The following is a 24,517-nucleotide window of genomic DNA, read 5'->3' on the forward strand; positions in this document are numbered from 1 at the left end:
AATTAGGGAATTAGTGAGGACAAATTGAGAATTGAACATCTTTGCCTAAGTGGAGCCACATTATGATTACATACATTAAAGATTTGCTGGTCAAAAGTCTCCAACTAGTTTGTCACCAGGAGTACTGCATAGAAAACACACTTCCAGGGATCCCTGGGTGGCACGGCGGTTTGGCGCCTGCCTTTGGCCCAGGGTGCGATCCTGGAGACCCGGGATCGAATCCCACGTCGGGCTCCCGGTGCATGGAGCCTGCTTCTCCCTCTGCCTGTGTCTCTGCCTCTCTCTCTCTCTGTGTGTGTGACTATCATAAATTAAAAAAAAAAAAAAGAAAACACACTTCCAGAAACCATTCATCAAAGAGCTATGCCCTTACCACAAAGCTACAGTAATCAAGAGACTGTGGCTAAAGACAGACATACAGATCAATGGAATAGAATTCAAAATCCAGAAATAAATTCTGACATATACAATCGATTTGCAGGAGTGCCCAGACAATTCAACAGGAGAAAGCATAGCCTTTTCAACCAAAGGTTCTGGGGACCTGGGCAGCCACATGAAAAAAAAAAAAAAAAAAAGAAGCTGATTCCCACTTCATACCATATACAAAAATTAACTCAAAATGGATTGAAGACCTAAAGAGCTAAAACTACAAAACCTCTTAGAAAAAAAAAACATGTAAAACTTTCTGAGCTTGATTAGGCAATGCTTTCTTAGATATGTCACCGAAAGCAACAAAAGAAAAAATAAATTGGAGTTTATCAAAATTAAAAACTTTCATGTTTCAAAGGACACCATGAAGTGAAAATACAACCCAGAGAAGGGAAGAAATCATTTGTAAACCTTTATCTGATAAGGGATTTGTATTTAGTAAAGAACTCTCACAATTCACTAATAAAGATACACTACCCAACTTTAAAATAGGTAAAGGATCTATCTACATGAACACTTCTCCAAGAAGATATTTGACTAGCCAATAAGCACATAAAAAGATGCTCAGCATCACTAGCTTTCAGGAAAATGCAAATCAAAACCACATTGAGATGCCAGCTCACACCCACTAGTATAAGTGTTAATGAGGATGTGGAGAAATTGGAACCCTCACACATGGTAAAATGGTGCTGCCACTTTGAAGAATAGTTTGTTAGTTCTCCCAAACGTTGAACACAGTTACCATATGACTTAGCAATCCAACTCCTAGGGACATATACAAAAAGAAATGAATGCCCACATAAAAATTTGTACACAAATGTCCAAGAAACAGCATGACTCATAGTATCCCCAAAATAGAAACAACCCAAGTACCCACCAAATGATGAATGGATACATAAAATGTGGTAAATCCATACAATGGAATGTTATTCAGCAACAAAGAGGAATGAAGTACTGATACAGGTAACATGAATGAGTCTTGGGGAAAAAAAAAAAAGTGAAAGAAGCCAGTCACAAAAGACCACATATCATATGATTCCATTCATATAAATTACCAGAACAGGCCATTCTAGAGATAGAAAAATAGTTGCACAGGTGTTGGGAGAGATGAAAAGGGAGGTGTTAAAAGGAAACAAAAAAATGTGTGCTTATGGTTTCTTTCTGTGATGGCTACCCAACTTTGTCAAATACTAAAAACCATTGCACTGTACACTTTAAATGGATAATTTATACGGTATCTGAATTGTATCTCAATAAAGTTGCTATTAAAAGAAAAAGAGGTAGGCCAGGACAAATATCTCTGGGAGCAATGTTGACATTGGTATGTGCATTTAAAGAAGCGACATTAAAATTCCAAACCCTTAAACAGCACTCTTAGATACTGAAATGCTTGTCACACAAGTATTAGTTTCTTGTCAGTTCCTATTTTAATCCATCACTTTTAGAGCAATCAATACAAATCAAGGAATTTCTCAAACAATCCATCTTTTATTCAAATAGAATCACATTTAACAATCAGGGTCATATGCCTTAAAAACATCTGACCTGGGTTTTGGACAGAGACCAACGAGATAGTTTGTTGTCAGCTGCCTTTAAAATAATACACTTGATCCAGCACCAGAAAAACAGAAGGGACACAGGCTATTTCTTTCGTTGATTTTTTAGTAAATGTTAAACTTTATTAAATAATGTTATAAAACTGTTCAGTATATGATAGACTGGATTAAAAGGTAGTGGCTATGAGAGCTGCCACACAACCCACCTCAGTCTGAATATTCTTGTTTATAGTATAAAATGAATTGAAGCTCCAGTCTCATCCCAGTGTATCACCTATGAACCCCCATACCCTTCCTTGCCCATCTCTTCCAGCGAATAGAAATCCCCATTTCTAAGAGAATCACCCTTTTTTCCATTACTGTGCTGCAGGAATACCATGCTTTCAGGTTATCCAATATATATGGATTTTAGTCACAGAATCTTTTAACTAAGCCTTTGCCTAAAAAAAAGAAAAGAAAAGAAAACCAGTTCTTTTGCATGCCATTTATTTAAGATAATCCTCCTGCATCTCTGCTTCCCTACCCAGTCATTGTGCTAACCTTATTTAAACAAAGATAAGGGAGTGAGGTTAGAGGTCTTACTTAGTACCGAGCCTGAGATTTGAGGGCCACCACACATCCACTCTCAACTTACCTTCCCAGTTTCTGTTCTGCCATTCCATCGACCACCTTAAACTCTAGGTAAGACAGTCTACAGACCGGTCTCCAAAGTTATCTTGAGCTTCCTTTCCACTATGTTGTTGCTGGCATCATTTCCCATCCTTGGGAACACCACCTTCCTTTCATGGCCAGTGTTCATTACCCAGCAAAAAAGCTCCCCTCCTTGTGTCCAGACCTTTCCTAATGCTCCCTACCTTCAGGAAGTAATGTGAACTCAGCAGCATGGCACAGCCAGCCATGCCGGACAATCGTCATGGCACTGAGAGCAAACACAGAGGACACAGGGCTAACCTAATCTCTCTTTGCAGAATTTAAGATCTGTCTGGGCAAGGCCTAGAAAGTGTTAAAAGATTACAGTAATCATTTGCTTAAAATATTCATCTGCTTCTAAATTAAATTAAAAAATTTAATGTAGTCAGTAAGGCATCTTTCCCATTGCCCCCAAGATCTCGTCTCTTTCTGCTGCTGTAGGCATAGATGGCTTCACTCCTTTCTGTCTTCTCTGGACCATGATAGAATTCTGCATGAAGGTATAAAAAGAAGAAGAAACCAAAATCAATCATATACTAAGTGCTCATCATTTGCCAGTAATTGGCCACCTCAAAAAGGAAATTCTAAAAATCAAGTGTAAAGAAGAGCCAAAAAACTAATTCTAGTACTTCAGATAATGTTTTCAAACTAACAAACAGAAGTGATTATTGCCCTAAGAATACATTGATGCTAATTGGGAAGGGAATATACTTTTAAGTATAAGAGCACAAAAGTGCGGTCCATCAAGAGGCTCTACTAAGTAATTGCTATGTGAAAGCAACAGTTAATATAGAAAAGGGAAAGGAAGTAGCTGGATCCAGTGCTCAAAGAAACAGAAATCATATACCAGCATCTCAAGAAAAATGGCACCTTTTTACCAACCAAGGGTGGTGTTGGGAAAGGAGAAGGCAGAAACGGAAGGCTAAAATGGTTATGACAGAGCAAGCTATCCATTCTGTTCATCTCCAGGAGAACTAAAGTTATAATAAGGTTATTATTTTAGGGCTGCAGCTCTTAAATATGCATAGGAAGACCCACCTATAGGAGAACTGCATTCTTACAGCCTGGAGGAGGGAGGGGAAGCAGGGGGAGGGAGCCAATAAGAGCTCTCCAGGATCCTCAGGACACACAAGAGGAGGGTCAAACAGTTAAGTTTCCCCAGTCATCACTACGAAGGTATTGTGGGTACTGACTCAGTTTGGGCTTCAGTTTCAGGCCTAAGAGGTGAGTTTTAACACAAAGCCAACCAAGTGAGGCTTACCCAGAATTTCCGGCAGTTTTTGTACTTCAAGAAGTAAGTGGAACACCTTTCCCTGTCATGGTTATTTTCATCCATACATCTGGTAGAAGCATCAGATTCCTTCAAGATGTAAGATAGGCATCATTTAAGAGAGTGGAATGGGATCTTAAAACCCCAAAACTCCAAACTTCTGAAGCCACTTCCCCCAAAGCAGGCATATGAACTCATTCCCTTCAGTTTGTTTTAATGAACATATAATGAACAGAAACTGAATTATCTTTCCAACCATCCCAGCACTCCTTCTGCCCAGAGCAGACATCTTCCTTTTCATAGTCTGGGTCAGTTTTCTGAGTATCTGATCACGGGAACTTGAGCTGGAGCAGTGACTGAGATCATTTATCCCAGTAACCATTTAACAAAGAAGCTGAGGCAAGGTGCAGGGTGCTGAAAATCACTACTGCACAGGGAGAATCAAAACCCAGTCTCCAGACGCAGAGCGCAGCTGTCCTGCTTTTCCAAGTTCTCACTCTGACTTGACTGTTTGATGTTAAGCTGGTTTCAAGATCCTAAGTAAGTCACTAATAACTGGTCTACATCAAGGCAACTTAAATTAACACCACTCATCTCAATGTATTTTTGGCTATCTCTCCCTCCATTACGTAAGTACATATACTATTATGTACGCAGTTTTAATAGATATCATTAATATGACTTCAAAACCTAAGTGAGCAACACAGGGCTGTGAGTTCAAAGGAAGGTAGGAGCCATTGGGGAATTAAAATTAAGCTGTCTAAACGGAAAGTAGATTGGATAACAAACTTCAAAGTGAAAAGTATGATTCTGAGAGGTCATCTAAAGGAAAGCTTTAAAGGGGTAGGTAATTTGCTTCACAGATCTAAGAAACACGGTCTATCTACAGAGACTTAATAAAGCTGTTGAAAACAGATCTAACATATGAAACAAAGCTAAATTTCTATGCCAAATATTTAACGAAAATGTGCATATTTGGAAAATGCATGTAGCTTCAGGGAATAGCACAGCCTGATGACTGCATTATTCCAGGGTGACAAAGCCACAAGTCTATATTGCTAGTCATACCAAAGAAATGCCAATAAAACCTTATTACTACCGCAAAACATTTTGTGCATGAGATACCTTTGTAGAAACCTTCAGGCTTTAAATAGGCAAATTCTATGGTACCCCTTATTGCAGCCAGGCTCTCTCAAGGACAAGATGAAATTATTGCCATTAACACATAAATTTCAGTGGCAGTTGAAAATATGCTGTGCAACTTTCTACTTTTGGACTAAACATTTTCCTTGGTGTTTACATATGTCTGTCTGATACTACAGCAGCAAGTAAATGCTTGCACATTATGTAAATGCAAACCTAGAAGGGATGGATTTTTGTTAGCTAAATTATCAATACCTAAAAATGCTCTAGTGAAATAAGGATACACTGGCCAGGAATATTTTTTGAATAGAAATAACTTTATTCAAGAACTCCAGAAAACAGATGCCCACAAAAATAGAACAAGCCTGTTTTTCCAAGTTAATACTCATGAAAAGTGAAAGCAAACCATCTTACCAACAAGCAAGGGTTTATGTCAGGATCTCTCAGCCTCCGTGCTACCATGGGCATCCTAACAGTTTTCTTACTGCAGGCAGATGTTGGAGAAAAGAGTTACACAGTGAATGACAGAAAATAAATCAGTACATCTCATTAGAACCATGAGTACTTAAAAATTAATTTTGGTATAATGATTATCCAGTAAGGAACTTCATACATCCTCTATATCATGAGAATAAATATTTGAATGGGTTTTTCCTTTGCATTGCCATGGTGCCTCAGGCCATATTTAAATTCATCCACTGAAACTTGATTATAATGTCCAGGAAGATAGTTCAGCTATAATTAAGTTTTAGTTTATCTTTATTTCTAAATGTTAAACTGTTAAGTATACTAACAAAACCTAAGAATATAGCATGCATTCTTTTTTTTTTTTTTTTTTTTAGATTTATTTATTTGCAAGAGAGACAGCACGTGCACAAAAGCACAGTGGAGAGTACAGAGGGAGAAGGAAACAAGCAGATTCTCTGCTGAGTGGGAGGCTTGCTTGGGGGCTCAGGTGCTAGATTCCAGGACCCTGACATCATGACCTGAGTTGAAATGCTTAACTGATTGAGTCCCCCAGGTGCCCCAAACACAGCATGCATTCTAACGATTACTTATTATATATTTGATCATTATACAAAATAAGTGTGGAGTAATTGGTACAACCCAACTTTAGCAGAAACATTTTTTTACTAAACTTACAGTGTATACTCTGTAGCCAGCACCAGGGGTGGCCAATATACCAAAAAAAACAAAACAAAACAAAACAAAAAACCCAACTTATGGCTTAGCTGGCATTCTAAAAAGCTAAAAAAGAAAAACTGAAACTTTACTTCTAGTGGCATCTTCTATTTAACCGATACATCCCTGGGTTAAAGGAAGTCACAGAGTGCTGGTCCATTCATCTTCCAACTCAAGTCTTACACATGCAACTCTGCAGAAGTCTTTATCAATTAAAGATTATCACAGTTCTCTAAGAGCCAACTAGTGATTCGAAGTCACACAGTACTCATATACATCAACTATATTCCAGGATAACTGCTCTCTATAATGGAGTTTAACTGAAATTGGTATGCCTATTATCTTCAAGACATGTCATAGAAAGGAACTAAAAGAGAAAAATTAAAAAACAATAATCGACAAACTGTTACTGCCAAGTGATTTTTTCATTTCAATATATCGGTATACTATTGATGAGCCACCCACAAATATTTTTAAATGCTCTGCACTAAGTTTAAGGGGCTGAGTTAACTTGAACTCTTGAATCCTGTTCTAGCTTCATCATCTTCCACCTAAATTGGGGAAAACAAGCAATAATGTAGTATGACCTACATAACACCATCCAATAAAAAACTGTGTCAGTCTGTATAACCAGACAAAGGTCAGAATTTTTGTATGAAACGGTTTCTACTTTTCTTGCCCTAGATGACACCATCAAACAATATCAGTCATGTTTAAAGAAACAAGGCATATTCAGGAAAATCAATCAAACCCCATGAGCTCCTAAAAAGTGGAGGTACTTCCAATCAAGACTCACCTAGTTAAGAGACCAGGATGTCCAGGCTAAACGAGATTAATCTTTGCAAAGAAGGATGGAGAAAAGTTTAGTCATTCCAGGATCCTTTAACTTTCAGGAATCCTCCAAGTAATCCTAACATTTTATGATTTTTGTTGAACAATACATGTGTATATCTAGCTAACAGAAACATCTAGGTAAAAGGGAAATTCAAGGTGCTATTCAATTATATCTAGAAGCTTCTTCCTCTCCTAAACACAATTCTTTTGGAGGCTTGACTTCTTACTAAGAGATGATGATACTAAGTAACTTACACCCTCCTTTTTTCATCCATCCTATGATGTGAGCACACAGAACTCGGCTTAGCTGTTCACATTCCTTATATATAATCTCAACAATGATCATTCACAGACAAAATCAGGTTGCGTGCCTTACATGAAAGTACACTTTCGCTGCATTGTTGTTATCATCATCAGCCAAGAATTCTTTAAAAATAACATGTAGGTAGCATCACATATAGGCAAATCAGGCTTGCAGCACGAATTTATTCTGACTTCCTTTCCTTTCCCTTCCGGATTCTAAATACAGGTCAATAGAAATTCGGATTTCTAAACGTCACCTTTGCACGAGAATCCTCACACATCAACTGGAAATGAAGAGGAAATGTCAATTTACAGTGAGGGGAGGGGCGAAAGGGAAGATCTGCTGGAGAGGACTTATCTGCTTACTTTCTGAAGGCACTAAACAAATATTCTAGAGCTCTCTACTTGCAAAGGACAGCCAGAAAGAAAACCAAAGATTTGAGGGAGGGCCGCAAAAGCCCGGCACATTTGAGGAATAACTCTAACGTCTCTTCCAAAAGGCGAACTGCTTTAAAAAGTATGTCTTGATTTCCCATCCAGTTCACATCCCCACTCTCCAACTAGCTTTGAAAGGTGAGGGGAAGGGAACGTTATTGGACACGTCCATGCCCACATGCTGGTCCGAGCCAAGGCAGGGTCAGTGGCTCTGATAAAACGCAGATGCAACTAGCAGGAAGCTGCAGCACGTTACGCGAGAACCTGAAGCCCCTAACCCACTGCTGGGTGCAGAAAGGCAGGGTCAGGAAGTCGGCATGGCCCGGCGGGGCGGGGCAGCCCGGGGAGAAACTGGAGCTGGGAGTCCGCGGCCTCGCTGTCCTCCGCGCTGCTGCCGGCCCGTCTAACGGTGGACAACCGGCACAGGTGAACACACCTTGCTCTGACCTTCAACGGAGCCGAGTCGGGCAAGGGGAGAGGGGTACGCAGGAAATTGGAAGTGGGGGTCGGCAATCAGGTCCCAGAGGCTGAGAAGCGGCGTGAAGGAAGAGCTAGGGGTGCCCAGGCAGGGCGGGGGTCACCTTCCTCGTCCCCAGCCCGAATAAGCCCGTGTCGTGGAGAGGAGGAGCGACAGGAAAGGGCCCGCGCTGAGGCGAGGCCTGGCTGCAGCGGCTCCACGCCGAAGAAGGGGACTCGGGCCCCGCCGTGGCCCAGGAGCACCCGTCTCTTCTCGCGTCCCTGCAGCCGCCGCGGAAGGAGGGGCGGGGGACCACTCACCTCGGGCGGCCGCTTCCCCAGCGCCCAGGCCGTCTCCAGCTCCAAACACGTCAATGGCTCACGCAGCTGGACCTTAAGTAGCGCGCATCCCAACGTGCTGCCCCCGCTCCCCGGCGGCCGCCGGCCCAATCAACGCGCGCCGCCGCCTGACTGACAGCCGTCCGGGGCCGTGCCGGGCGGGGGCGGGCGGGTCTCGCCCCGCCCCCAGCTGGCGGGAGGAGGGCCGAGGCGGGGGGAGTGGGCGGGGCCGAACGCGCGGCCCCGCCCCCTTCCCCCGCCCCGCCGCGCCCCCCGCGCGGCGGCCCGCCTCTTAACACTTTGGTTTGACGGACGGCGCCGCGGCCCAATCGGCGGGCCCGTCCGTGGCGGCGGCGGCGCCTAGTGGCGGGCCCCGGGGCGGAGCGCGCGCGGGGGGCGGGCACAGCGGCGGGCGGGGGCCGGGGGCGGGCCGGCGGGAGGCGGGGGCGGCGGCCGAGCAGGCCCGGGGAGGCGGCGGTGGGCGCGACGTCGGCGGCGGCGGCGGCGGCGGCGGCAGCGGCAGCTGCAAGTTGGGCTGCAGGGGCAGCGCATACACTACAATGGCTGCTGGAAAGAGGCGTAAGGAAACAATTTCCAGGCCCGCCGCGTCCAGCCCGAAATATGAGAAAAAAATTATTAGAAATTCCGCGGGCGGTGTAAAGGCGGCGGACGGGCCGGAGGGAGGATGTTAAAGCCCCGCGGTGAGTTCTCCCGGGGTCCGGGGCGGCGGAGAGGCGTTTAGCGGGAGAAATATCAGGGTTATTTAAATTATGGGACTAGCCGAGGGGGCAGAGGAGCAGCAGCGGCGGCAGGAGGAGGAAAAGTTTGTGCTACTCTCAGCCCCTGCTCAGGACCCCAGAGAGAAAAATAATAATAAAAAATAAAATAAAATAATTAAGCGGGGGTGTGAGGATTCCCGAAGTCGCTTCTGACAGGGCAGGGGGCGATGCGGCTGTAGACCCAAAGGTGAGGTCGGTGGGAAAAAAAAAAAACCCTTTATTCAGGGTCTGGAAAGTTTGAAAAGTTTTCCTCCTCCTCCTCCTCCTCCTCTCTGGTGCTGTGAATATTGTGACAGCGGCAGCGGCAGCAGCGAGAGCGGAAGACATTAGAGACCCGAAAAATAAGGGAAAAATTAATATAAATTCAGTTTTGAGAGTAAACTCTCCGCATTTTCCACCAAAACATCCCGGGGAAGGTCGCTTCCCAAAGGGCCTGGCGGAAACCCGCAGTCGGCAATATTTGGGGGGCACTTTGAGTGACTTGGGGTAACTTTGCCCCTTTTTCAAAAGAGGTTTTTCTTTTTTGGAGAAATGAATTTGTTTTTGCCCTTTCCTCAGGTGGGCGAGTCGGGGTCGGGGTGCGGGGTCTGCGGGGAGGTGTGAGCCCTGGATGTGTGGCTGCGAGGGGGGGTAGGGGGAGGGGGTGCTAAATGAAAGCAGGAGATCTGCACAGAGCAGGGACAGCTTGTTGTCAGTATCATAAACAACCAAAATGGAGGGAGAACTCAGGCATATAACCAAATAAAAATTTTTTAAAAATCGCAAAAAAATCCCTAAAAATCCGGGATGCTCCCCCTTTTCTCGCTAAAGGTAAAAGTATGAACCGCCTTTCCCCTGAAGTCCATTTTGACTTTGCAGGGACCAAGGAGTTAATATTTATTTATTTTTTAAAACTTTCGAAGGGCAAAAGCCTTTTATAACTCAACCGACAATGAGAAAACGTGAAAATCCGATGCAAGAGAAGGAGGGGAGGGAGGGGGGAGGTGGTAGTGCAGAAACTGCTAAACTTATTGGTAATGTGGACTGATCTGAGATAAGATAAACACTATATTTGCTGTTTTATAACTCTCTTTTAATGATCTTTGTGGGGTGGGTTTTTTTTTTTTTTGGTGGAAAAAAATGTGATGCCATTTTCTTAATAGAGTTAATATGTGTGATTGGAAGAATAAACCTTTCCGGCTCTAGATTGCATTTTCGTCGCATTTATGTTTCAGGTTTTGTTAGTGGCTCCCTCCTTTCTTTAAACTGGGCTCTACAGAGGAGGGGTAGAGAGGTGATGTTGCACAGAGAGACTGGAGTGCAGGACTGGAGCACCTTTTGGGGAGGGGTGGGGAGTTGCTTGGTTTCTCCCTTCCTGACCCGTTTGCTTCACCTGTTCGTCCTCAGTAAAGAATATTAAGCTGAAGTTTTCTGGTTTTACGTGTATAAAAGGATGGTGCCTCTTGCATCACATTGAAGTTAATGGGAAAGTGCTGCTGATGTTGGTTCCACGTGGGATATGGGACAGAGCAGGGCATTTTAAAGGGACAGCTTCTCTTTTCTTATGATTTTCATCACCTGCACAGAATCACTGTCTGAGGACCAAAGGCAGAGGTGCTGGGAGGGTGTGGTGATGGAAGAGCCTTTTCTTTCCATTACTCAAGTGCACCCACCTTTAGGAGTGATGGAGGGAAAAGGAGGGATAAACAGTCTCAACAGAAGATGGATATTGCGTAGATTAGTTTGTATCCAAGCTGTTCTTTTGTGTAACACACCTCCCAGGAACTTTTCATGTTACATTTCTTTGCTTTGGAAGCTGATTTTGGAAGGATTTGTGGAAAAATGGAAATAGTTTAAGGTGTGTGGTGTAATGGTATAGCATTATTGAACAGTTATGAATTCTGTGCAGTAAGATCAAAGAGCTGTGTATGCCCATAATGTGATTTTACAGCCATTTTGTAAAAGCTGTAAAATACCTAATATTCAATTTGGCTTAAGGTACATTGAGGACTTCTGGTTGAAAACTGCAGGCAGAGTGGTGGAGATTCTTTTACCCTGTAAGCAGTAGGCATTTCTTTAAGGGGGAAAAAAAAGCACATACACCAACACCATGGAAAAGTTTACTTATACCCATCCTATACATGTGCTGTAACTCTGCTACTTTGAAATTAAAAGGTTTTAAAATTCTGAGACCTATCAGTTTGCATCTTTTAAGTTGAATTTATTTGTGTTACTTAACAAGAAATGTTTACTGACCATAAACTACTCTTGACTCTAATGGTTTACATTTTCACAGTATTTTCAAAATTTAAAATACGCCAATTGTTAGATGAATTCTGTTTTAAGATTAAGGTTCATCTCAAGTAGAATTTACTTGTGTTCTGTTTTCCACAGGTATATGGAGTTCTGAAATAAATGCCTCTTTTCCTTTGTTTTTATGAGTTAGAGAAATGGATTTAAATTAGAGCTAGATTTTTAGACGTCTTATATAGAATATTTTTTACTTCCCAAACTGTACAAACAGATTATTGTTTTGAAGCCCATTGTATGTTAACATGTGTTCACAACTGAGCTCCTATCTGCACGTTTCTGTAAATACCTCCCTAACAGCATTACATTGGTGTAGTGTTTGAGTACATCATCCTGTGGTTTCTGATTTTGGAAGCAATTATAACTTTCTAAGAACTCTTTAAAACCTATTCCTATGAACCACTGTTAAATCAAAACTGATTGGAAAGTGATTAAACTATCAATGGGAAAGAGAAACTTCCCCTTCCCCAAAATAATCATCTCTCCAGAAGTTTCAGAATGCCATTAATATTTGAAATTTGAAATTTCTCTTACATTTTTATTGTATTTTGGCTGAAGAAACTTATATTAACTATAAGTAGTCAGAATTAGCCTCTGTGTTTGAAATAAATGAGACGTTTGGATCTTGAATAGTTGCCACTTTGACAAACTAGATGCAACTATCAATAAATTCAGTTTCTGTGAAAGTGAAGGAAAAATATTTCTTCCAGGTACATTAGACCATTGAGTTATTTAGTCTGTTTGGACACTTAAAGTTATGATTAGTTTGTCAACCTAAATAAAAGTGCTGATATTGTGATTTTTCCCCCCCTCTCTCACAAAGGGTGGTATAAAAGTTTCTTCGTGTTTGGGTTTTTACACAGCTACTTATGTGAATTAGAAAATGCACTGAGAGTGCACAAAGTATAAAATCTGTAATTCCTTGGAGAGTCTTATTTAGATAGGACACAGCACAATCTCTAATTTAAATTGGTTATGTTGAGCTTTTTTAATGTCTCAGATATACTGCCTATTGAACATAGCTTTTCTGAAGCTACTACTAAATTGTACCAATTTACAGAAATAACACAAGGATATAGAATACTCAAAATCTTTATTTCAGTTAGCGAAGCCTCCTACTTTGAATTCTTACTTGAAATTTATATGCCTAATTCTGCTATTCAAAATTCTATAAGGAGTTTAGCTGTTGTGGAAGATAATTTATAAATATGGGCTAATACTGATAAAATTCCCTATATGTGTGATTATTATAATCAAAATATTTTAATAAGCAGACATCTTACAGCTAAATAAATTAGTGAATTTGCTTTTATCAATATAGTTTAAAATTTTTAAGAGTACTCTTTGATTTTAATATCCTTTGATTTAATATCCCACAAAGGTGGGAATTTTTTCCTTCATTTTTAACATAATCCTGGTTGTTACTATACACATTTTGGTTGCATTCTGGAAATTTTCCTTTCTAAGGATTAAATTGTTGTTTGCTAAATGAAATGTAATGCTTCCCTGTCTTTGACATTTAAAAAGCCAGATAACTGAAACATATACCTATAGTCATCTTGTAAATTTTGTTTCAATGATCATTTGCCTCTTGAGCTGTGTAATCAAAATATTGACTCCTTCCAGGAATGTTTTAATATTTTTTATTTGGAATCTTGTTCTTTGGAAAATTAAGATATACAAAAAATTACCTGTTACACAAACATTTACGTACACACACACAAAAACCCAAGAAAAAAGTTTTACTGAATGAGTTTACTTACACTGCCTGGAATATTTGTTCTTTTTGATGTGTTTCCAAATGTATAAGGAATAAATATATTTTTTTTCTCTTTGTATTGATAACATCTTAGATTCTTTAGTTATTTGAGTAAGGGAAAAGTTTCAGAAGAAGGAAAAAGCAACTGAATGTATTCAACAGAATCCAAGATAGTGAATATGTTAAAGGTAAAAGGGCTATATAAATTGTCCCTTGAGCTGTGTTTTAAATGTTTTAAGAACCTGATAAACACCTTTTCTGAAACATCAGATACTTTGAATGTATATCAGCCACTGTGAAAAAACAAAAGGGGACCTTTAATTTCTTTAATTTTAACAGGAATTAATGTAGGCAGCATATTTAACCAATTAGTAAGTGTTTAGGTAGCCTTGTGAAAGTATTTACAAATAAGTTAAATGTGAAGGCAGGGTACATCAGATTGATAAACTGCAAAGTTAACTATGATTTTAGGATTCATGTGTGGGAATTCTTTTCCATTTTATAATAAGATCACTTGGGAGGTAACTAATTTTTACTTTTTGCATTTATTTCAATGCCTAATTTTTTTGAAATGCCTGAACCTGACATCTACTGTATTACTACTTCTCATTTATAACAGGACAACTTTGATATTTCCTTAGCAAATTTAATTTTCAAGCTTAATTAAGAGAAATTAAATGAAAATGTTTAGGTCATAATATTTTATAAAAGTATTGGTGTGTAGTTATTAACATTTGATGTTATAAGAAATATACATGTATGAAAGCCTTCTAGAAATTATAACAGAGGCATAAGTTGATTTTTACTTTTAAATCACTTGGCCTGCTGTCCAGTGGTTTGCATTCTATTCAGTTTGTACACCTGTCCCTGCCTCCACTTCCCAGAGTGATATTGACAAGGATAGAGTGTTGGGGAATTACCAAGGGTGCTTTGGTATTTTTGTTTTCTGTATGTTTGGTATTTTTGTTTTCTGTATGTATTATTGTTTGTTGTCCTTAAGGTGTTAGGGCTTTTGCTTTTTTTTTTTTTTTTAATGTTTATCAGAAAACAGAAATCCAGTTTTATAAAACAAATAATTTCTTATTTTAAAAAAGTGAAGTGGTGTGATATTGCATTAAAATTGTTAGTGTTTAAAAGTCCCAGGATGTCTTGTAAACAGAGTTACTGCAGGATCATGGTATTAAAACTAACCACAGTGTGTGTTGGGAATTTGAGATGACTGCCTAAGAGATGTGTGTCCATATGTAAAATGAGTGAAATTAGGCAATTAGGTCCTAGGTTAATAGGATAAGCAATTTGCTTGAAATGTTTCCTTGCAGTATTTTTTAAGTGAAATTTTTTCCTAACCTAAAAACAGAAAATCTAGAACTATGAAGGTGTTAGAAAGTCTTTTTGATGCCTTTTAAAAACAAGAGTTTAAATAATGAAAGTGTGTAATGGGAACATAAGAATGAACTAAAATGTCCAAAATTAATGGGAAAGAAGTAGGGAGATGAAAATTTTTGAATAAAATAAAAGTCATGGTAAATTGAAAAATTGACCTATGTGAATCAAGAATAACTAACTACAAAGCAAAAATGATAAATTTACCCCCCAGAAGGGGAGAGATAATTGGGGGGGTATCTATAGGAGAGTATTTCTGATACAAATTGCTGACTTTTGATAGCCTTTTAAAAATAGATTCCCCCAAAGCCTTTCCTCCATATCTTCTTAGCTTATGAATTAAACTAAATTAAATTCTAAGAATAATTTGTCATGGTTATTTGCAAATCTTTATTTTTAAGTAAGGAAAATTATTTTTTGCTATGTTTAAATGATTTTAGAGATTATTTTAAATGTGTACCTAAGTGAAGTGTTCTGAGAAACCTTAGAAAATATTGAGAATTATTTTCTTCATTCTTCATCAGAAAGTTTAAAGCTTTCTCTTAGGTTAGTGAAATAGATTTTAAAAACTTAGTCTAAGAACAGGGTACCTTGTGGACTTTTTTAGGGCCATTTCAATAATTTTCTACAGACTTAATAACATTTGAAAAGCTTTTCACAAGGTAATGATAAGAACATTAAGCATAGTTCTTAACTTTTGGAATGTTTTTAAGTGTATGCTGACAGTAAAAGGAAAATTTTCTTTTCTATTTATTAATTAGCAATTGATTTTCTGAAGGAGGATCTAGACTTATTATAGTGTTATGTTCCAGTGTAGAGGTTTCCTTTGGTGTGAGAAAATATTTTGAGGGTAGAGGAGGCACCTTTTCCTAAAGGACGACCGAATTCTCCATAGATTGTGAATGATGATCTGCCCTTGGCAGAGTCTTGAACTCTTCCTTTTTTGAGAATGAGAGACTCATTTTAGACTTGTAATTATCGAATATTTGAATGATTGTCTCAAGCCAATATTGAAATTGCACATGTGCATATTGATTACTTATAACCTATCTTTTGGTTTTTGAATATGAGAATATTACTTCTCAGATTAAGTGCTACAGCCAAAGGGCTGCCATCAGGTTTTTAAATATATTCTATCATTTTAATTTGTATTTAGACTTTAGAGCCTTTAATTTTGAGAAACATTTTTAGAGACTGTTAAACTAGAAATCAATCAGATAATGAGGGATTTAGTTCCTTTGGCTAAAAGGCAAAATAAAAATATGTTTTAATCAGTTTTGTTAACTTGAAGGTATATTAGTAAAAAGTTGATCGAATTGTTCTCCATCAGGAGAATTTTAAGAAACTGAACCTGGAAGATTAAGGTAGTTCAAACGTTCAGGCTAAAAAATAATACAAGTTGAATTTTAGTCTGCTACATTTTCTCAGTAATTTGATTTTATTTTCTTGTATTGTCTTAAAGCTGGAATTACATAGAGCCCACATCACTTTTCATCATGCCCTAAAAGAGTTAGAATAACAGGGTTGTTGTTTTTTTAAATCAACTTTAGTAAATGAAATGAAAATACAATTTTATTTAAGAGTATATTACCTTTTCTAAGCTTTTTGCATTTCCTAACTATAATTTCTATAACTGTTCCATCGCAAAGAAGAGATATTAGCTCCTTTACTTTCAATCGAATTTGTTCTAAATTTGCAGTTTATGAGAGTTGTCTCTTTATATAGCTGAATAGGATCTATTATAACCTTAAATACTACCAGTATATCTGATTATAAACTCCATCTCAAACATGAATTTACTTTCCTTGTATTTCTAAACTTATTTTTAAAGTAAATCTGATAAAATGTTTTTAATGTGTTTTTCTAATTTGTTACGGAGTTCATTTAATTGTATAGAGTTTCAACCTTTGTTATGTTACTTTTCTAATATTAGTAGTAGTTTATCTGCAAATTACTATTCAGATGCTTAGCGTTTCAGCTCTAAAATAGAATTAGATCTAAAAGAAAATAGGTTAATTATATCAAGAGTGGTGGAAGCAGCTCTAGTAGTTCTTATTTGGAAGAGTTTAAAGTGTTTGAAAGAAGGAAGGTGCCTGCAAATACAGGCACTCTTTGAACAGCATTTGGTGATATTTTATCCTTCTCTTTTAATGCTTCATAAAATTTGAGCATCTTCAGAGCTCCTGTCTTATAAACAAATAACTGATTTAACTATGCCTTGTGTAAAGTGTATGTATCAGGCTTAACTTTTAAGGTAATTTGCTTTAGTTTCTTTTTAAGGAAAAAATAGAAGACAAATATTCCTTAGCAATAATTTGGCATACATACATTTTAAAAGATAATACATGTAAAATACATCATCATAAATCAAAATGAAAGTAACTATCAAGTAACAGATTTAATTAGACAAAGAATGAAGGTTATAAGTATTTGGATAACTTGATGTATTGCTAAAATTAGGGAATTTTAATTGAAAGTTGTTTTTGTACCTGAATTTATTTTTATATGCCTAGAAGTTTGTAAACAAGGTGAATACATATAATTGACAGTTTGTAGAAGTTTATAAAGGTCTATCTTTTGACACAGTGAGAGTATATTTTTCAAATACAGGCACAAAACTACTTAGAGAATTTAAAATATTCGATTATTGTAGGTTTTTTTTGAAGGAAGAATGGTGACAAGTGGGTTAGAACTGTTTTTATCTATGTCACTTGAATATCCACTGTAGTTGAAATTTTTTAATCATTAAGCATTTAAGATTCTTAGGGATATTTTAGTTCATTTTAAGTAGCATTACAGATGTTTTCCTTAAAAGTCTCTTTTTGGATATTATAATTAAGACAATCACTTTAAATCTTCAACTGCTTTTATTTAATAGCAGTTTTGTTCCCAAGATCAGATTATTCTTAAAAGAAGTTTCTACCTTGAAGCACTTTTAATTACAGCTCAAGTAATCTTTTTAAATATGCACGAGGCTGCTCTTGTTTCTTGAGGTAGGCATTTATCGCTATGAACTTCCCTCTTAGAACTGCTTTTGCTGCATCCCATAAATTTTGGTAGGTTACATTTCCATTTTCATTTGTCTCTTTTATTTCTCTTTTGATTTCTTTGACCGGTTGGTTGTGCAGTAGCATGTTGCTTAATCTCCACGTGTTTGTGAATTTTTCCAGTTTTCTTCATGTAATTAATTTCTAATTTCATACTACTGTGGTTGGAAAAGATGCCTGATATGATTTTAATCATCTTACGACATTTTTTTGTGTGTTCCAACATATGATATATCTTGGAAAATGTACATGTGCACTTGAGAAGAGTGTGTATTCTGTTGTTTTTGGTGGAATGTTCTGTGAATATCTGTTAAGTCCGTCTGGTCTACTGTATCGTTTTTAAGGCCAATGTTAATTTACAGATTTTCTGTCTGGATTATCTATCCATTGATGTTAGTGAGGTATTAAAATCCCCCACTGTTGTATTGCTGTTTATTTCTTCCTTTATGTCTGTTAATATTTGTTTTACATATTTAGGTGCTCCTATTTTGGGTGCATAAATATTTACAAATGCTATATCTTCTTGTTCAAATGAACAGCCTAAATTTATACCTCAAAGAACTAGAAAAAGAACAAACGAAGCCCAGAGTTAGTAGAAGGGAGGAAATAACATATATTAAAGCAGAAATAAATGAAATAGAGACTAACTAGACTAAAAAGACAACAGGAAAGATCAATGAAACTAAGAGCTGATTCTTTGAAAGGATAAAATTGACAAGCCATTAGCTAGACTCACCAAGAAAAAAAAGAGGACTCAGATAAAATCAGAAGTAAAAAAAGGAGATGTTAAAACTGATACCACAGGAATACAAAAGATCATGAGAGACTACCATGAACAGTTATACACCAACAAATTGGATAACTTGAGAATAAAACAGATAAATTCCTGAAACTTACAGACCTCAAAACTGATTCATGATGAAATAGAAAATCTGAACAGATCCATTACTAACAGACCGATTACTCGTAAGGGGATTGAGTCACTAATCAAAAATTTTCCAGCAAACAAAAGTCCAGGACCAGATGGCTTCACTGGTGAATTCTACCAGTCAAGGAAGAATTAATACTACTCTTTCTCAAACTCTTCCAAAAAATAGAAGAGGGGGGAATTCTTTCAAACTCACTTTATGAAGCCAGCATTACCCTGATACCAAAACCAAATAGAATGCCATAAGAAAAGAAAATTACAGGCTAATATCCTTGATGAACATATTATAAAAATGTCCAACAAAATATTAGCAAACTGACTTCAATAATACATTAAAAGAATGATGATCAAGTGGGATTTATTCCAGGGAGGTAAGAATAGCTCAATAGCTACAAATCAGTCAATAATCCTATTAACAAAATGAAGGATAAAAGTCATACAGTCATCTCAGTAGATGCAGAAAAAGCATATGAAAAAATTCAACATCCATTTATGATAAAAACTCTCAGCAGAGTGGATATAGAGGTAACACGCTTCAACATAATAAAAAGCCATGTAGGACAAGCCCACAGCTGATAGCATACTCAATGCTGAAAAGCTGAAAACTTTTCCTCTAAGGTCAGGAATAAGATAAGGATGCCTGTTCTTGCCGCTTTTATGCAGCATAGTATTGAAAGTTTTAGCCAGACAAATTAGGCAAGAAGAAGAAATAAAAGACATCTAAATTTGAAAGGAAGAAGTAAAACCATCCACTATTTGCAGATGATGTGTGTGTGTGTATGTATGTATGATACAAAAGATTCCATCAAAAAGCTGTTAAATTTAATAATGAAATTCAGTGAAGGTTCAGGTTATAAAATCAATATATAGAAATCTTTTGCATTTCTATACGTTAATAATGACCTATCAAAAAGAAAAAACATTGCCATTTACAATTGCATTAAAGAGAATACCTAGGAATAAATTTAACCAAGGAGGTAAAAGACCTTTATTTTGAAAACTAGAAAATATGAAATAAATTAAAGAAGATACAAATAAATGGAAAGATATTCCATGCTCATGGATTAGAAAAGTTAATATCATTCAAATGTGCATATTACCCAAAGTAATCTATATGCAGTACACTCTCTATCAAAATTCCAATGGTATTTCTCACAGAAATGGAACAAACCTAAAATTTGTGTGGAACCACAAAAGACAGCAGATAGCCGAAACAATCTTGAGAAGAACAGAACTAGAGACATCACATTCCCTGATTTCAAGCTATATTACAAAGCTATAGTAGTCAAAACAGTATGATGTTGGCATAAACACATACACATAGATCAATGGAAAAGAATAGAGACCCCAGAAATAAACCCACATATATAGCCAATTAATTTATGACAGAGAGAGGAGCCAAGAATATACAATGAGGAAAGGACACTCTTCAATAAATGGTACTGGAAAAATTGGGCAGCCACATGCAAAAGAATGAAACTGGACCACTACCTTTTACCACATACAAAGATTAAGTAAAAATCAGTTAAAGTCTTGAACGTAAGATCTGAAACCATAACATTAGAAGAAATCATAGGCAGTAAGCTCCTTGACGTAGGTCTTTGGTGATGATTTTTAAAATATATTAAAAGCAACAGGAAAAAAATAAACAAGTGGTACTACATCAAACTAAAAAGCTTGTTTACATCAACAAAATGAAAAAACAACCTACTGAATTGAAGGAAATATTTGCAAATCATTTATCTGATAAAGTACTATTCTCCAAAATATATAAACACATACAACTCATTTGTAAAAAAAACAGACAATTCAAGTTAAAAAAATGAAGAGAGGATCTGAATAGACATTTTTGCGGAGAAGATACCCAGATGGCTAGCAGACACATGGAAAGATGCTCAGCATCAATCGTCATCAGAGAAATGCAAATCAAAATTACCATGAGCTAATCACCTCACACCTGTTAGGGTGGCTATTTCAAAGGCTAGAAATAACAAGTGTTGGCAACGTTGTGGAGAAAAGAGAACCCTGTGCACTGTCGGTGCAAATGTAAATTGGTACAGACACTGTGGAAAATAGTGTGGAGGTTCCTTAAAAAATTAAAAATGGAACTATCCTGTGATCCTGCAATTCCACCTCTGGATATTTATCCAAAGAAAATGAAAACACAGTAACTTGAAAGGATATGTGCACCCCTGTCTGTATTCATCGTAGCATTATTTATAATAACCAGGATATGGGAACAATCAAAGTGCCCATGGATAGATACATGGATAAAATGTGGTATTTGTGTAGAATATGTAATATATAATTATATATTATTATAAAATCAAATTAATATAATGTATGTTGTATATAATGGAATATTACTGAATCATAAAAAAGAATGAATCTCACCACTTGTGACCATTTGGATGGACTTTGAAGTTATTATGCTAACTGAAGTTAAGACAGAGAAAGACAAAACCCTATGATCTCTCTTACATGTGGGAAATTAAAAACAAGAACAAAGCCAAGCACCCATATATGAAGAACAGATTGGTAGTTACCAGAGGCAGGGAGTGAGGTGAGGGAGGGAGAAATAGGTGAACTGTTTTTGTTTTTAGCTTAAATAAATTTGGGGGGGAAAAGCCCCCCCAAAACAACAATAACAAAAGTGTGTATGTGTGTGCGTGTTTGTACACACATACATATACACACACACACACTTGAGATATAATGACTCTACTTAAACATTGAGTATGATGTGGTGCTTAAATTTAATCCTACTCAGTTTACCTTTTATCAGTGCAGAAGAGGAAGAGAAAGTTTGTTTTGAGAAAACTGCAATCGATCACATTCAGAGGCCGACTCAGAAGAGCTTTTCTAAAATTCAGGATACCTCTGCCAGAATTAAAAGGAATTTCTTAATTAAAACCAAAATACCCGTGTATCTACGAAGTGTTTTCATAATCAGATTCCAGACACACTTGTGAGGCTGCATTGGCCATTCAGGCAGTCTGCCGGCCACCCGTAGCTCTCAGTGCTGCCACCCTGTGTATGGCACTGCCTCTGTGCCGGACGTACTTTTCCTGTGCTTTGTATCAAGCGATCATGTCCTGAACCACTTCTGAAAAATAAGCATCCATATTACTATAAATTTTAAAGACGTTTTAGTATCCTCTGCTTCTGTGTCTAAGGCTGTACTAAGCTCGATGTTTGAAATGACACAGTTCAGAAGGATAGTATTCAGCTGCCAAAAAAGGAAATTTGGGAATTTTTAAAGGTAAACACCTTTATCTGGTCCATCACTTACTTCACTAAAATAAGGTGAGATTGTACTAGTATTTTTAAGATAGCTTGGAACTGATCAAATAAGAAAGCAGAGGTTTTGATCCTTTAAAAATGAGAGCTATTCTAAATTTTTTTTTTGTTTTAGCCAAGTTTTAGTTAAAAGTTCTTCCTACTAAAAGCAAAACCAAAATGAGCACAAAAAAGAGACTGTTTCTGTTTAAAAGAAAAAGAAACTTAACTTGATTGGTTAAATTATTCCCTGAATCATTAGCCAACATGACTTTTAAATTATATCACCCAAAATATTTTGAGTATTAATGCCATGCGTCCGTTATAAAGGACTTTGGCTGGATAACAGTCTTTGTGCTCTTACCTACAGTCTCTCATTTCATTCTTAACCACAGTGTTGTGAGATAGGAAGTGCAGGTATTATGTGTATGCAAGGAGCACTCGTGATTTCAGAAACTGGAATTCTGTAATTTTGTGTAAGTAAGTCTTTAGAATGGACAGACCATGTGAGCTAGTTATTGATACATCAGTTTGCTAGTGTAAACCTAAATTTTATCCAGATTGGAATTTATGTATTTATTTAAAAACAATTTGTAAAAAGAAAACTTTCAGTCATAACGTTGACACTAACTCAAGTTAGAAAGTACTGTATGTCTATTTATTTTTAAGCCATGTATTAGGAATAGGAGGGAAATTATAAATTTGCTAAGTTAAAGGAGGTTTTTTAAAATATAAATCCAAACTTTGTTTTATAGGATTTAATGATCTCACTAGGGGTAGTTTTCTCAGTTTTTGCTTTAAAACACATTTATGGCGAAGCGCTCCAGCTTCAGAATAATGAGTGTCTCTTTTTGAATTTTTGAGTGGTTTTAGCTCAGTAAACAATGTCATTCTTTATTGTGACAATTAAAAATAGTGTTTAGTTGATTTCAGATATTGGACTTTTGAGATAGAAATGTCACTGATGATCTTACCACTCTGGAGAATTGAAAGAATTTAATGCAGTATATGGTATCATTCCAAGTTCTCCAAAATTCCAAGTTAAGCTCCAAATCCCTATTTTAGTAATTCATGCACTTACCTCCACAGATTTAGGGAATCTAGAGACACACCCCGCATTTGACTGTGCCCATGTTTTTTACTTTGGCCGGTCCCTGCAAAGCTTTTCTCACATACCTCTCCACATCTTACCTGCCCAGTAAGTCCCATCTCAAGCCATCTTCTTTTTGATGTTTCTTTATTCTCCAAATGGGAGCCAGAAGTACTTCCTCACCCTATTAGGGTACTTATATTTGCCTTCTACCTTTTTCTTGCCTTTCTTTTATGCTTTGTGGGTGATAGGTTAATTATGAAAGAGAACACAAAGCAGTATATCTTAAAATGCGAAACAAATGGTCCAGACAGTAAAAATTATAGGTATTCCAGGGAGGAAGAGGTGGTACTTGAGGTGGACTTTGAACAAGTGTGAGTTAAGAATGGGCAGAAAGCAGGGAGGGCCTTCAGGTGAATGGTTTCCCCAGAAGTGAGGAGGCAGAAATGTGCTTGTTGTCCTGGGCCACCGGGAATACCAGTCTGACTGGGTAGGATGGTTTGTTGGGGGCAGTATAAGGTGAGACTAGCAAGGTATGCAGAGGCCTGACTGGGAGCAGCCTTGATTGCCATCCCAAGGAGTTCCCACTCTACACTGTGGAAGGCACTGTAGCTTTTTGAGCAGGGGAGGATGAGTTAGGAAAGTAAAGTCAACTCAGAATCCAGAGTAAGTGGAGTTCTTGGACATGTGACGAAAGTTACAGAAATGTTACCGTCATCCGGTAACACTGAAGCAGTGGTCCACTGCTGTGCAGTGACTCAGCAGCTTATCACTGCTAGTCCCTCCCTCACTGGCAAGTTCTAGATGTACATTCTCAAGGGACTCTTTTGCCCAAATGGAAAGCTGGCATCTCAAACTCTCAACATCTCTAAACTAGCAGTTCAGATTTCAGTAGTTTATTAACGGCCCTACCCTTCCTCCAGGCCCCTGGCCACCTTTCCTACATTCAGTTGGAACTTCAGACGTAGGTCTAGTACTTCCATTGCAGAGCCATAAAACAGGGTGGACATACAGAGGAAGAAGGAGTTTGATACCAGTAGGTTATTCTCTCCACCGAGGAGGTGGTCCTAGGGCAGCGAGTGGAAAGGGAGAACTAAGAATAAGGGAGGGGTGACCTTTCTGGACATGTGGCACACACTGTGCCCTCACCTGTAACTAGAGTCTCCCGTGTCAGGGGTGAACGGAAAGATGGTAGATGACGCTGAAAAGGGAGACTGGGACCAGCATGTCGCAGAGCTTGAATGCCACACCGAAGGGTGTTTATGCTGTTGCAAATGAGACCTCCCAAGGTTCACAGTTGGGTCCTTAGTGATACAGAGCCAGTCT

At 37.9% G+C, this 24,517-nt stretch overlaps 2 protein-coding genes across 4 annotated transcripts in view; one reads left to right on the forward strand and one right to left on the reverse strand.

Annotated features, from left to right (window-relative positions):
- Nucleotides 1-3,008: 3,008 nt before the first annotated feature.
- Nucleotides 3,009-8,688, reverse strand: CHCHD7 (coiled-coil-helix-coiled-coil-helix domain containing 7). 2 transcript variants are annotated; one of them, XM_055318452.1, is made up of 5 exons: nt 8,620-8,679; nt 7,067-7,107; nt 5,503-5,572; nt 3,937-4,035; nt 3,009-3,165 (listed from the first exon to the last, which is right to left on the reverse strand). In XM_055318452.1, the coding sequence occupies exons 3-5, from the start codon at nt 5,554-5,556 to the stop codon at nt 3,061-3,063; spliced, it is 258 nt and encodes an 85-aa protein (XP_055174427.1). In that variant the 5' UTR covers nt 5,557-5,572; nt 7,067-7,107; nt 8,620-8,679; the 3' UTR covers nt 3,009-3,060. The 2 variants fall into 2 exon arrangements, with proteins under 2 accessions (XP_055174427.1, XP_055174428.1); XM_055318453.1 differs by lacking the exon at nt 7,067-7,107 and having other exon boundaries at nt 8,620-8,688.
- A 495-nt stretch (nt 8,689-9,183) lies between these two features.
- Nucleotides 9,184-24,517, forward strand: part of PLAG1 (PLAG1 zinc finger) — a 44,338-nt gene continuing 29,004 nt past the window's right edge. For both annotated transcript variants that reach the window (XM_055318398.1, XM_055318399.1), the window contains exon 1: nt 9,184-9,338. The gene's annotated coding sequence lies outside the window, so the exon portion shown is untranslated. The remainder of the gene's footprint in view (nt 9,339-24,517) is intronic.

Source organism: Nyctereutes procyonoides, unplaced genomic scaffold, assembly GCF_905146905.1.
Source record: "Nyctereutes procyonoides isolate TBG_1078 unplaced genomic scaffold, NYPRO_anot_genome, whole genome shotgun sequence".
In the NCBI taxonomy this organism is placed as follows: Eukaryota; Metazoa; Chordata; class Mammalia; order Carnivora; family Canidae; genus Nyctereutes; species Nyctereutes procyonoides.